This window comes from Rhinatrema bivittatum, chromosome 2 (assembly GCF_901001135.1).
Source record: "Rhinatrema bivittatum chromosome 2, aRhiBiv1.1, whole genome shotgun sequence".
Classification (NCBI taxonomy): domain Eukaryota; kingdom Metazoa; phylum Chordata; class Amphibia; order Gymnophiona; family Rhinatrematidae; genus Rhinatrema; species Rhinatrema bivittatum.
The window spans coordinates 407,343,749-407,356,032 of record NC_042616.1 but is presented as its reverse complement, the minus strand read 5'-3'; the positions used below and the strand labels follow the sequence as shown (position 1 = coordinate 407,356,032).

Here is a 12,284-nt window from a genome sequence, read left to right as displayed (position 1 = left end):
AATATGTGTTAAATGCATAATTTAAAATTGTGTATGGGGAGGTGGGGGTAGGGCGCCAGGCTGTAAGGTAGCTTGCCCGGCCCTGTACACAGCAGCTACGCTCCACCCCACCCAGGCATAGTTCATCATGTTTCAGGTCCTAGCACGCGTGTTAGACTCCTTGGTCTGTGTTTCAAGACAGGTCGGGTGGACAGTATGCCCCAGTTGACAGTCACGCAACATGCTGAGCCTCGTCTGTCTTGCCTCTTTGTCTTTCCCCTATCAGCACCACAGTGACCTGACTACCTCAGCTCTGCCAGCCTGTGTTGCCCCTATCAAAACCACAGGGACCAGATTACCTCCGCTCTGCCATCCTGTCTTGCATCTATCAACTTTCTGCCACTCTGCTTTGCTGCCATATACCAGACGATTCTATTCCTTGTGGTGTTCTTGCCACTATCATGGTTCCTCAGTGTGTTGATGCTAGTCTTTCTGCTTTGTCCCTTTATCGGCACCTTGTGGTTTTTTCTTACACCCATTTTGCTTGCTATGTTCCCCCTTCATTGTGCTGTAGGAGTTTGATGCCACTTGTTTGCCACTTTGCCTGTCATGCTGACTTTGAGGGTTTATGCAACTGTTATTGGTGCTCTCTTTTGAAGCTGTGCTGTGTTTTTGACACTCTCGCTGCTGCTTTGCACCTCTAGTAAAGCACTCTTGCCACTCCTGGTATGCCTTTGTCCCTTTATAGTGCCTTAGGCTATTCATGACACTTTGGTACCACTTTGCCACAGTCTAAGTACCTTGGAGCTCTTTTCTCATTGATTGCTCCCCAGAAGTTTCATCAGAATTGATAAGAAAACCCCAATTCTGCAGCCAAAAATAGGCTGCAAATATTTTCCCCATTGACTTAAATGGGAAAACGGAAAACGAATGAAACAAATTGGTTTTCCCCCATGAAACGAATACAACGAATTTGGGTCCTGGTAAAACGAATATGAATCAAAAACAAATTTTTTCCTTCTGCACATCCCTATCCAATAGGATTTCTTGATAGTCGCTGGCTGAGCTTTGCGCAGTAAATATCACCAAGGGGCTCTACCCAGATGCCTGAATAAAAGGACATCTACCTTCAGATATAACTTCAAAATTATCGCCAAATAGATTTTAGTTTATGTTTACCAATCAGTAATTCTTTATTTTAACAACAGTTTTTATTTTATTTTAACAACAGTCCTGTTTGGTCTGTCCTGGCATCCCACTCCTTGGTATACATTTAACATCTATATACATTGAAAGCAAGATGCCAATGTCTGAGCCATAAGCAAGAACTTCCCCCATAAAAAGAATCCTCCCAGGGATTAAAAGTTTGAGCATGGGAGTATATTGCTAGCTGGAGCAGCCCCACTAAGAGTTACACATGAAAACCCCAAAAATTCTACAATGCACCTTAGCTTCCTGCCAGAATCCCTCAAGCTAACTAGCCCTTTCACTTTGAGTGTGTTAACTCAAAATGTCCCTGTCACTTCAAACCCTGGAAAAAAAAAGCAATCTCCCCCTCGTCCCCCACCCCTTGTGCATAGCAGCTATCCTCTCCTGTGAGGACTCCATCCCTCCATAAGGAATTTGCAGCACTTTGGAGCAAATCTCCACCTCCCCACCCAAATAGCAATTCTACCCAGTGCATGAAGCAAATCCTTCAAGAGGATTCCTTCCCACTGAGAGGAATTCCCCAAGAAGACCTCTCTTCCCACCTACCCTTTCTTACCATTCTAGCAGGGCACGATCTTTCTAGGCACGAGGGATGTTGGAGCCCCACTGCCCGTCCTGTAGCTACTAACAAATGATGCCACTCTATGTGGTGAAGGGCCTTCTAGTGACATCATTAGCAGCTGAAGTGCAGGCAAGAGGGTTCCAAGATCCCTGCTGCCTGTGAAAAACTTTGCCCCTCTGAATCAGTTAAGAATCTGGTTCCAGAAAGGTGAGTGCTGAGGTGGAGTCTTCTGGGGATGCTTTCCAAGGGCTGTTTGATCCTGTCTGGGGAGGTTCCTCTGGGGAAAAGGATTCCTTTTGGGGGCATTCATCATGGGGGAAATTTCTTGCAGGGGGAAGATAGCTACTATGTTCAGGGGAAGAGGTGGTGCTTGGAGGAGTTTTGGGGAGGAAAGCTCTTTCTTTTGCCAGGGCTCAGGGGGAGAGGGCTTCCACTGAGCTAACCAGTCCAAAGTGAAAGGGCTGGTTAACTCAAGAGGCTTGGGCTGCAGTGGGCCTGGTACAATTTTAACACTTGGGTCAGGACAGGTGTTACATTTTCTGGATTTATCAAGCTTATAGAAAATAGTGGGTATGGAGAGCATACTATACTATTTCTTCTGGGCACAGTAAAGCTTCATTTATATATGATTCTCCCTCATTTACATATAGCTAAGTGCTAATGCTTACATCTTAATATGATGGTGGATTGTCTTAATGTGCATACTAAGGCCTGACTACATAGCATGCTGTTTTTAGCATGCACAAATGGTCATTAATGTGCATGTTAACATATATTGCTTAGACCCCTCATTGCTTCTCTCCCCATCCTTGACCCTGCCTCCATATATCTCAGTGATCATGGGTACCGCTCCTTTCTCTTAGAAGAGCTCACCATTGTTATTAAACAGGTGGAAGCGGGCTATCATAAAAGTCCCAGAAATGTTCATCACACTTTGTGGATGGTGCCTTTGCTGTTGACATACTCACGGGGGTTTGCAACAACCCTTCCATCTTCCGACTACTTCTTTTTGGCAGTTTTGGCTTCACAACCTTCACAACCTTCAGCACTGAATTACTGGTGGCCCCCCATGTCCTGGCAAATTTGGGCAGGTTGTCCAGGTAAAGTTGGAGGCTTTTGGCTATATCTGAGCCTTCCAGGTGTTTTTCAGCCCACAGACCTTAAAATAAAATGCTTGATGTTAAGATGACTCTGAAGTTCAAAGCAAGAAAACACAGAGTTATTGAGAGTTACTGGATAGCTCCAATTTATCACAGACTGTGAACGTATTGTGTGTGTGTGAAAATTATTATGCCAAAAAATTATATGAACCTGAATCTCTGTGTGTGTAATTTACATTTCATCACATGCAAGAACCATCATCCTGATCTCAGAGACATTGAGGGCTACCAGTCCCAGAATGATACAGGACAGTAGAATGAAAGATCAAGATGGACCCATTCCAACCAATAATGTACAGCTCTCTGGAAACCTCTAGACACGGTGGCTCCCTTTCCTTTAACACCCCTTATCCCGGTCTTCTCGCCTCCTCTGCAGAGGGATGGATAGAAGACACACATTGAAAGAAATAAGAAATCTTCTACTAATTTTTAGCTGCTTGATGTTCCTGAAAGGCATATCTCAGATAAGAAAAGATTGCTGTTGAGGGCACTTACATGGTTGGTGTGGTCATGTTTCTCAATCATTAAAAAAAATTCCCTGTATAAGTGAATGAAAGACAATTGCTGAGCCTGTCTACAGTGGATAGATCTTGCAAGTTCTGAGTAAAATCCCCTAAATTATATTTTTCCCCATCCCTGCAATGAATAGTTCTGGTCCATTGATCCTGAATTTTGACATCAGCCAATTTGTTTGACATCAGCCAATTTGCTTTAATAGCAGATCATTGATATTACACAGAGTATTAATTTGAAAGTATTGGAAAATAGCCATGAAACGTAGACATATCATGCAACTAGGTTAAATCCTGCCAGGTTCTTATGGCCTGGATTGGCCACTGTTGGAAACAGGATGCTGGGCTTGATGGACCCTTGGCCTGACCCAGTATGGCATTTTCTTATGTTCTTATGTTCTTATGATAGCATGCTGACAGGATATCAAAACCTCAGATCATGCAAAAATAGTGTAGGGCCCTGTTGGGATCTCTACTAAGAAGTACGGCCCATTAGTTAGGTCATAAAACATAGATAGGAAAATGTGTGTGCCATCTTTGCCATAGCACCCCATTGGTGGTTACTGAAATGGTTTATTTCTCTTGCAAGTGACTCCTAATGTTTTTGTGGAAATTTTAGTTTGGAGTTAAGAAAGTAGGAGCTTTTCCTTTCAGTTCCTGTAAGTTGTACAGTATAGGCCAAAAGCCTAGGTTGAGGCGTCTTAGTCATGTGACAGGCCTTCTAAACAGGCCCATGTCTCCAGGATGTGGTCTGGGAAGATTAAGGAGGAAGATTTTGACTTTCTTTCTGGAAATGTAAAAAGCTTGTATCAAGTGTGTTTCCAATAAATCATGGGAGCCCTGCAGTTTTGATGGAGAGCCACTAGATGGCAGCTGGAGTATTGAGAGCTCCATGATTGATATAGGGTTAATTTTTTCTAAAGGCCATGAAGGGAAAATTCCAGAGATTGTTTGTTCTAATGGGCTTTGTACAGGGTTCCTTTAAGAGAGTTGGAAGTTGGATCCTTTTAGGAGAGGAATCATGGGTCTATAAATTAAGGTTTCCAAGTTTGGAGAGGGGACTGGAAAAAACTCCACCAAGCAGTAGGAGTAGAGGGAGTAGCCAGCCAAGGCTGGTAGGGCCCAGGCACCCCTCCTTAAGGAGATGCACTGCAGGGGCTTTCCCCCCTTAAGGGAAAAGGTCTGAGGGGATTTAGTCTGAGAAGTGTTGTTTGGTCTGAGCAGAGAAGCAGGAGAGGAGAGAGGACCCTATAATCGATAGAGGAATCAAGGAAGAGGTAGATGCATCTTCTGCATGAGGTGATGCCAGGGATGTCCTCACTAGCACTGCAGGGGAGGTGGAGTTCAGGACCAAGAAGATTGGATTCCTGGCTTTGGAATGTGAGTACTTGATTTGGAGGAGAGTGATGTGGCTGGAGGAAGTTGTGGGGAATTGTATCTTTCTAACAATGGATAAGAAGAGATCTGACTTGAAATACCTGAAATAAAAACCATGTATTTCCAAAGAAGTACGATGAAGGAATGTTAGTAGGACATCATTTGTGTAACTTGTTGATCTCTGTTGAATTTGTAGCAAGCTATTTTAGATTCGGTTCCTTCCCCCATGAGCTTATTATGTGTTGGAACCTTACAAAGTTGACCGAGCTGTGTCTGAATCAGAGTGATATGTTTCTTACCTGCCAAAAATGGGTTTTCAACCCTGCAGAGACTGCAAGCCACCACAGCCAAGGTGAAGGAATACAAAAATACTTAACCCCTGAGTGCTCTCCTATGAATGACAAATCTTCTGGAAGAAACAGCATCCAGCACTTACAATATTAACAAGTTGGGAAATGGGCTGTACTACATAACCAGCAGAGGAGGAACCAAAAGGAATGCTGGAAGACCATTTAAGGAAGAAAAGATGCAAATTGGCTGGCTCTGTCTGTGAATGAGGGGTGGGGACAGCCAGGAATTGGATCCAGAAGCCAGGAAGAGGGGAGTGTATCTGGCAGCTCTACAATCAGCTCTTCTCCTGAACAGCTAATAATCAAGAGGGAGAGACAGAAGTCTGCGCTTTGACTGGTCCATTTTTTAAAAGCTTGTACATGCCAAAACTTAGAGATATGCATGTGTATCAGATGTATGTGCACAGTGCAGATTTTAAAAGGGCCGCCAACAACACACATGTCTCCCATTACATGCACAAAAATTTTTTCGGGGGAAAAACAGGCAGTGTGTGGGCATGGTCTGGGCAGGGCGTGGATGGGCTGGGGCTGAGACATGATTTCTGCATGTACCGATTTACACACACAAGTGCATGCCAGTGGTCCCCTACTGCGTAACTTTACTTCTACTATGGATGGCGTGTAAGTCATAAAATAAAAAATATAGGCAACTTAGTGTGGTTTAAGGGGTCTGGTCTAACAGAATGAAAGATAGGCAAAGTAATGGGAGGGGGGATAGTAAGGTTGATTGGTTAACTGGGAGAACTGGGAACAAACTGGGTAAATGGACTACTCTAGCATTGGCTTGCGTGTCTAGTAAAATCCTCCCTACTTACACAAGCAAAGCGGCATTTGCATGCACATGTGCACATCAGTATGAAATCATGTGCACATGTACGTGTGAATAGCTATTTTAAAACACACATACGGATATGCGCATATATGCATGTATGTTTTAAAACCGATGTGTCCATATGTTCAAGCCGGCAAAAATGTGCACATGTGCACCTGCGCACAGCTCTTAAAATCTACCTCTGAGAAAATAGAGAGACAGACAGCTGTTTTTGCTTCATAGCCAAGCTACATGTAAAATCCCAAGAAGGGACAGAGGAGCCAGGAGTTGAAAGACTGAGAGATTTCCTTTCTAGAGATATCCAGGCCCAGGAGCACATGGCCAGACCATCCTCCTAAGAGACTGAGTTAAGAAATTTAAACATTGTACAGAGAGTATCTTAGCAGAGGATAGAAAAGATTTATTTCCTTGCCTTTTGTCACAAATTCAGTATCTTATCTTAATTGCTTCAAACTTTCAGCCGAATTTAAGCATATACCCTTGCCACAGCGACATGAGATAGAGCAGGTAAAGAGAAGCTGATGGGAACGTGGTTTTTCTGTAAGAGACTAAAACCAGGCCTACTTTCTGTTTAGTACCAAGTAAACCATTTCGGGAAGCTCTTTTCGCCAAACAGATTATCTCCTACACAGGGTAGGTCGGATAACCTGTCTTGTACCTCAGGGCGAAGGTCGGAAGACTTGAGCCAGGCCCATTTCCTTGCCAAAATAACGGATGCAGATACTGTAGTAGCAGTGTCAAAGATATCGTAAGATGATCTGATCTCATCTTGCCTGCCTCAAAACCCTTGTTTACTAGGGTTTGGAGTTGATCTTGAAATTGCTGAGGCAGGGAGTCTCTGAAATCTTGTATCTTCTTAAAAATGACCCTATTATATTGGGTCATATAGAGCTGATAAGCGGCAATTCGGGAGATGAGCATTGATCCTTGGAAGACACGGCAACCAATGGCATCTAGAAACTTCTGTTCTTTGCCAGGGGGAAAAGAAGTGTGAGGCTTTGATCTCTTTGCTCTTTTCTGTGCAGATTCTATCACTACAGATTGGTGATCCAATTGAGTTTTCTGAAAACCCAGAGCTGACTGCACCAAATAGGTAGTGTCAGCTTTTCTGTGGACTGGAGCAATGGAGCCAGGATGTTCCCAGTTCTTCTTGAGGAGATCCAGAAGAATCTGGTGGATAGGGATGGAGGTTATTTCCTTGGGAGCATCCAGGAATTGTAGTAACTCCATCATCTGATGTCTATCATCCTGTTCAGTCTGACATTTCATTCACAAATTTATAAAGGAAAGGTTCTCTGGAGAAGAATGCTTTCTACTCTCAGTGGGTGAAGGTGGTGAAGGCAAATCATTGGTGTCTGGGGAGGAATCATCAGTCCAGGTATCATAGGGATCAGCACCTGCCCCTCTAGCAACTAGAGGAGGACAGGGTGGTGGGATACCCGAGGGTCCTGGTCTAGGCTCCAAAGGAATCGAAGGAATAATTGGAGGCACCGATGAAGGCATTGAAGGCACCGGCACAGGCATCGAGGGCATCGATGGATGGATCGGTGGCGCCAAAGGGCGTATCGGCACTGATGGTTGGACTGGTGGTGAGGGACGTATTGGCATCGATGGCTGAAGTAGAACTCCCTATGGAGGGATGTGGAATGGTGTTTCTCCTCCCGATGACAGAGTAAGCAGGGAGGGCACCGGAGCCATCGGCAACCCGGGGTCCATCGGTGAAAAAGCGGCAATGAGCGCTTCCATCCTGGAGAGCAGCGGTGCCAATGCTGCCGGAATCGAGTCGGTGGTTGGTTCCACAATCGGTACTGGTGTCGGTGCCGGAGGAACCTGGAGTCGTTGCATCACCTTGTCGATGGCCTCCTGAATCATCCGGTCCAGTTCTTTTTGGAGACCTGGAGCAAGCAGCCCCAGCTCCGGAACAGAAGAAGGAGGCAGAGGCATAGCCGGAGGGACCACCGTTGAAGGCGGAGTCGAGGCTCCCGATAACCTGTCAGGTGAGGGTTGCCTCGGTGACCCAGTCGCCGAAAAAGGTCGGTGTCTTTTCTGGGTGGGGTTTCTTCGACGGTGGCTCAGACGATGGTGAGGTCAATGATTTTGCTCCCTTGATGGTCCGAGACTTTCGATGTCGATGGCGATGTTTGTCTCTGCGATTCCCTCAGTCCTGAGGGGGAGTAGAGGGTGTCGAAGGCTGAGATATTGTCGATGCGGGACGGTCACTGGCCGGTGGTCGATGTTAGCACGAAGTTGACGGAGCCAGTTCTGACGATGTTGATGCAATGGACGGAGTTGGGGTTTGAGCACGGAAGAGAAGTTCCATCTTCTCCATTCTGGCCTTGCGACCTTTTGGTGTCATTAGGGCACATTAGGTGCAGCTCAAGAAATCGTACTCTCATCCAAGACACATTACACAGACTTTATGGTGGTCTGTGATGGACATGGTGTGATTACAGTCTGGGCACCGATGGAACCCCGACGCCATGGCCATGAAAAAAATATTGAGCTGCGGTACGGTCGACGGCCTGTAGGCCGCGAGGGCCAAACTCGATGGTAATCGACGGAGAATGGGTAAAAAACTTACCAGAGTACCGCGGCTTGAAAAAGTTGAAGGAGGGACCCCTGTGGGGCAAATTAACTTTTCATAATTCCGTGAGGAACATTCCTGTCAGGAATCTCTGCAGAGCTCCTTAACCGCGAGGCTACTGCTGCGCAGAAAAAAGAAGACTGAAGGGGGACCCCTGCTGGCTGCAGGGTTAGTGCCATGCTGGGCATGCCCAGTAGGGGCCAGTCAAAGTTCTGGAAACTTTGACAAAAGTGTTCCATGATTGGTCTCCATCCTGATGATGTCACCCATATGTGAGGACTACCATCCTGCTTGTCTTGTGAGAAACAGACTTTCCACACACTGCAATGCTTATCTATTTGGTTTGTCATCTAGCCAGTTCCTCCATCAAGAGGGACTTCTTCATTTTCTTGATTATTTTTTTCCACACAATTTTGTGTTTGGGACAAGGTGAACGCTTTACAAACTGGCGACATTGGGGTGGATCTATTCCCGCCCCACTTTTTTGAGTACTCAGGGGTAAAGACAGTTTTTGAAAGCTGCGTACTTCACTGCTTCCCCCCCCCCCACCCTTCTGTAGTAGCATTCCTTATGTTTTTTTTTACCATCCGTATGAGTATGTTGTTTGCCCTAGCTAACAGGCCATACCCAATGTTATTTTTGCATTGCATGATTTAAAATAAGAAAACTGCAAGTTTATATTATACGTCACTAATGCACTTTTCCCATTTAATGTTCTGGTTGGATTTACTGTCTACTTACATAATTCTAGTAAAAAGGTTAGTTACTGTTTTATTCTGGTGTAATGATTTTATCTGGTCTGTAGTGCCACAAGTGAGAGGTTGTCTGGGAAGGGCCCACAATTGTGGTATTGGGCTGACCAGGACCTTGTCTCATCCCCCACATAAATCCCAGGGTCTTAGAGGTTAATCCTTCTTCCCAATGCAGGACCTGTATTCAGGGATGAGAGTGATTCCAGGACTTAGCTCCAGTACTGAGTGTGAACCCATTAAGTCAGTGATGCCAACTGAGTCAGGGGTTGCAAGTAGCAAAATTTCTTTTAGGACTAGAATAGATATTTGAAGACATGAATTTTCTTTCTATGTATTTCTTTATTTGAAATGAGTTGCCTGAGCAATAACTGCAATTAGAGGAACTTACAGTGGCTTATGGAGATTCCTTTTCGTATTAGCCCCCTACTGTCAACCTGCATTCCTAGTTCCTCGCAGAAAACTATGTTATATAGAACAAGGTTCTTCTTTATGACATCATTAAAATCTGGATTCTGAGAGGGGGAAGCATATATCAAGGGAGTAATTTGCTAAAGCAAGGATAGCCAACATTTTAGGAGCCATGAGATGACCTTGCTGTTTTGCAAATTTTAGAGGGCCATGACTAACTCCTGGACTGTGAGGTCTATGGACATGACATAAACTGAATGCATAGAACACATACCGAGGTATTTGCCCATGTAAAGTGACTTGGCTAGAAATTACCCTTCTCTATCCAGCTAAAGGTATGTGCCAGCCTGCACAGCACACACATTTTAGCCCTGGAAAAAGAGACATTCTTGACTTTGACACTTATTTTCTTTTCATCTTATGGTAAAAATAGAATACCTATGTAAGTAATTACCACTAGTTATACTTTCTTATGAGCCATACCATTTCTGAAGAAAGAAAGCAGACCAGACAATCAACTTTGTTACAGAGCACAGTGAGCTACTGATACTTGCTATGTACACAAAGAAGTTAATGCAAGAGTCACAAATAGAAGAATTAGTACAATATCACAGTGCCAATGACTCTTTTACACAGAGAAAGTAAGCTACCCTCCTGTCCCAGTCAGTCACTGCCCATGCTGCAATAGAAAATCAGTTTTTCTCTGTTTCTCACAGACATTGATTCAAGCTGTCTCTCTGCTGCAAAAGAAAAGTACAGTTGTATCCTGCTGATATACAGTTACAATGTAACCCTCTGACAGAGAGATTAAAGATACACCTATTGCTGGCAACCCAACTAGGACATGATGAGCACAACTTGCTTTCTCCTCTAAATCCAAAGCTTTTTTTTTTTTTTTTTTGTCTTATCTTGACTTTAACTCTGGAACTATGAAGCAAAAAGCTTCAAGATTTCTGCCTTCTCTCTCTGAGATCCAACAGAGAAATGACTAAGAACAGAATGGCCACTGGCCACTTAAAAGTCTCACTTTTACCATAAAAAAAATGATGGTCAATCCATGCAGTTGCTAGCTGGGATAAACTACTTTAAATATGTATTGTTGAAATGTATGATGCTGTAAGAGTCCATACAGCTGATCCATGTGGTGCAGAGCCTGAACAGCCCTGCAACACCATGCAGTATAGGGTCTAAACATTGAAATGAATAAAAATAAGATAGCATATGGGAATCCAAGGACATTTGGAGGATATAAGTGCACTAGGATAGCAGCCTGAATAAATAGATGTCTGAGGTTTGAGCTTCTGATAGAAAGAAAGGGAAGAATTAAAAAAAATTCAGATACTAGCATTTTCAGGAAAACTGAAACCTAACAGCAAACACATAAAAAAGGGCTGTAGTCTATGGATAAGTGCTAGAACGAACTGGCTCAAGCTGATTATCATGAAATGAAGCAAAGGCTACAGTGGAAGCTTTGTGTGCTGGAGGTTATGTATGCTTGTTTACTTCAGGGTATAAAAAGCTGATGCTGTAAAATTAGATTTGGAATGCTGCCTTTAACCATTCAGCAGCTTGCTGAAGGTTAGAGCCGTTTTCCCTGGGAAGAAAGAGACAGGCTTGCTTTATGATTAAACAATTTTTTAATACTTTTATACTGCTTACTAATTGGAACCTATTTCCTTGCTGTCTACCAAATAAATTTATCTAAATTACCTTAATTGGCTGTTGAGTAGATCTCTTCCTGTGCATTAAGTTCAGGTAAGTAGATTAAAAAACTATTTTCTTAGTAGATCCAGGGACAAGTGCCTTGAAGTTGTAGCCTGAAGCAGCTTCTCTGATAAACATAATATGGGCAGAGTTTTAAACGAGCACGTGTGGGGTACATTTGTGCACGCTACCCGGCATGCACAAACGTACACCCAATTTTATAACATGTGCATGCTGCCGCGCACATGTTATAAAATCCGGGGTCAGCGCGCACAAGGGAGTGAACACTTATGTACCTTGCGCACACCGAGCCCTATGGGAACCCCAATAGCATTCCCCGTTCCCTCCGAGGCCGCTCCAAAATCGGAGTGGCCTCGGAGGGAACTTTTCTTCCACTCCCCCCCACCTTCCCCTCCCTTCCCCTATCTAACCCACCCCCCAGCCCTACCTAAATTCCCCCCCTCCCCACCTTATTTCAAGGAGTTACATCTGCCTCTGGCGTGCCATCCCCCAGCACAGCCACTGTGCTGGAGGCCTCGGTCCCGCTCCTGGACCGCCCCTGGACTGGCACAATGCCCACGACCCCACCCCCTTCCCACCCCTTTTTCAAAGCCCCGGGACATTCGCACATCCTGGGGCTTGTGCGCGCTGCTGAGCCTATGCAAAATAGGCTTGGCGCACACAGGAGGGTTTTTCAAGGGTTACGCGTGTATATTATGCGCATAACTCATTGCCAAGACGGTTAGCGTAGGCCAAAGGAGGTACTTAAATATCTCAGGCTTGTGATGTCATCAGCTGGGGATGCCCCTGGAGTTTCCGCCATTGGGCCTTTAAAGGAAGGCCTGGTGACGCGTG

The 12,284-nt window shown here is 44.7% G+C and overlaps 1 protein-coding gene across 2 annotated transcripts in view; it reads right to left on the bottom strand.

The window, feature by feature from the left end:
* Positions 1-1,192: 1,192 nt before the first annotated feature.
* The window catches only part of TEX33 (testis expressed 33), a 137,232-nt gene continuing 126,140 nt past the window's right edge, over positions 1,193-12,284 (bottom strand). For both annotated transcript variants that reach the window (XM_029590073.1, XM_029590074.1), the window contains one exon: positions 1,193-2,909. In XM_029590073.1, coding sequence (XP_029445933.1) covers positions 2,632-2,909 — 278 coding nt within the window. In that variant the 3' untranslated portion in view covers positions 1,193-2,631. The remainder of the gene's footprint in view (positions 2,910-12,284) is intronic.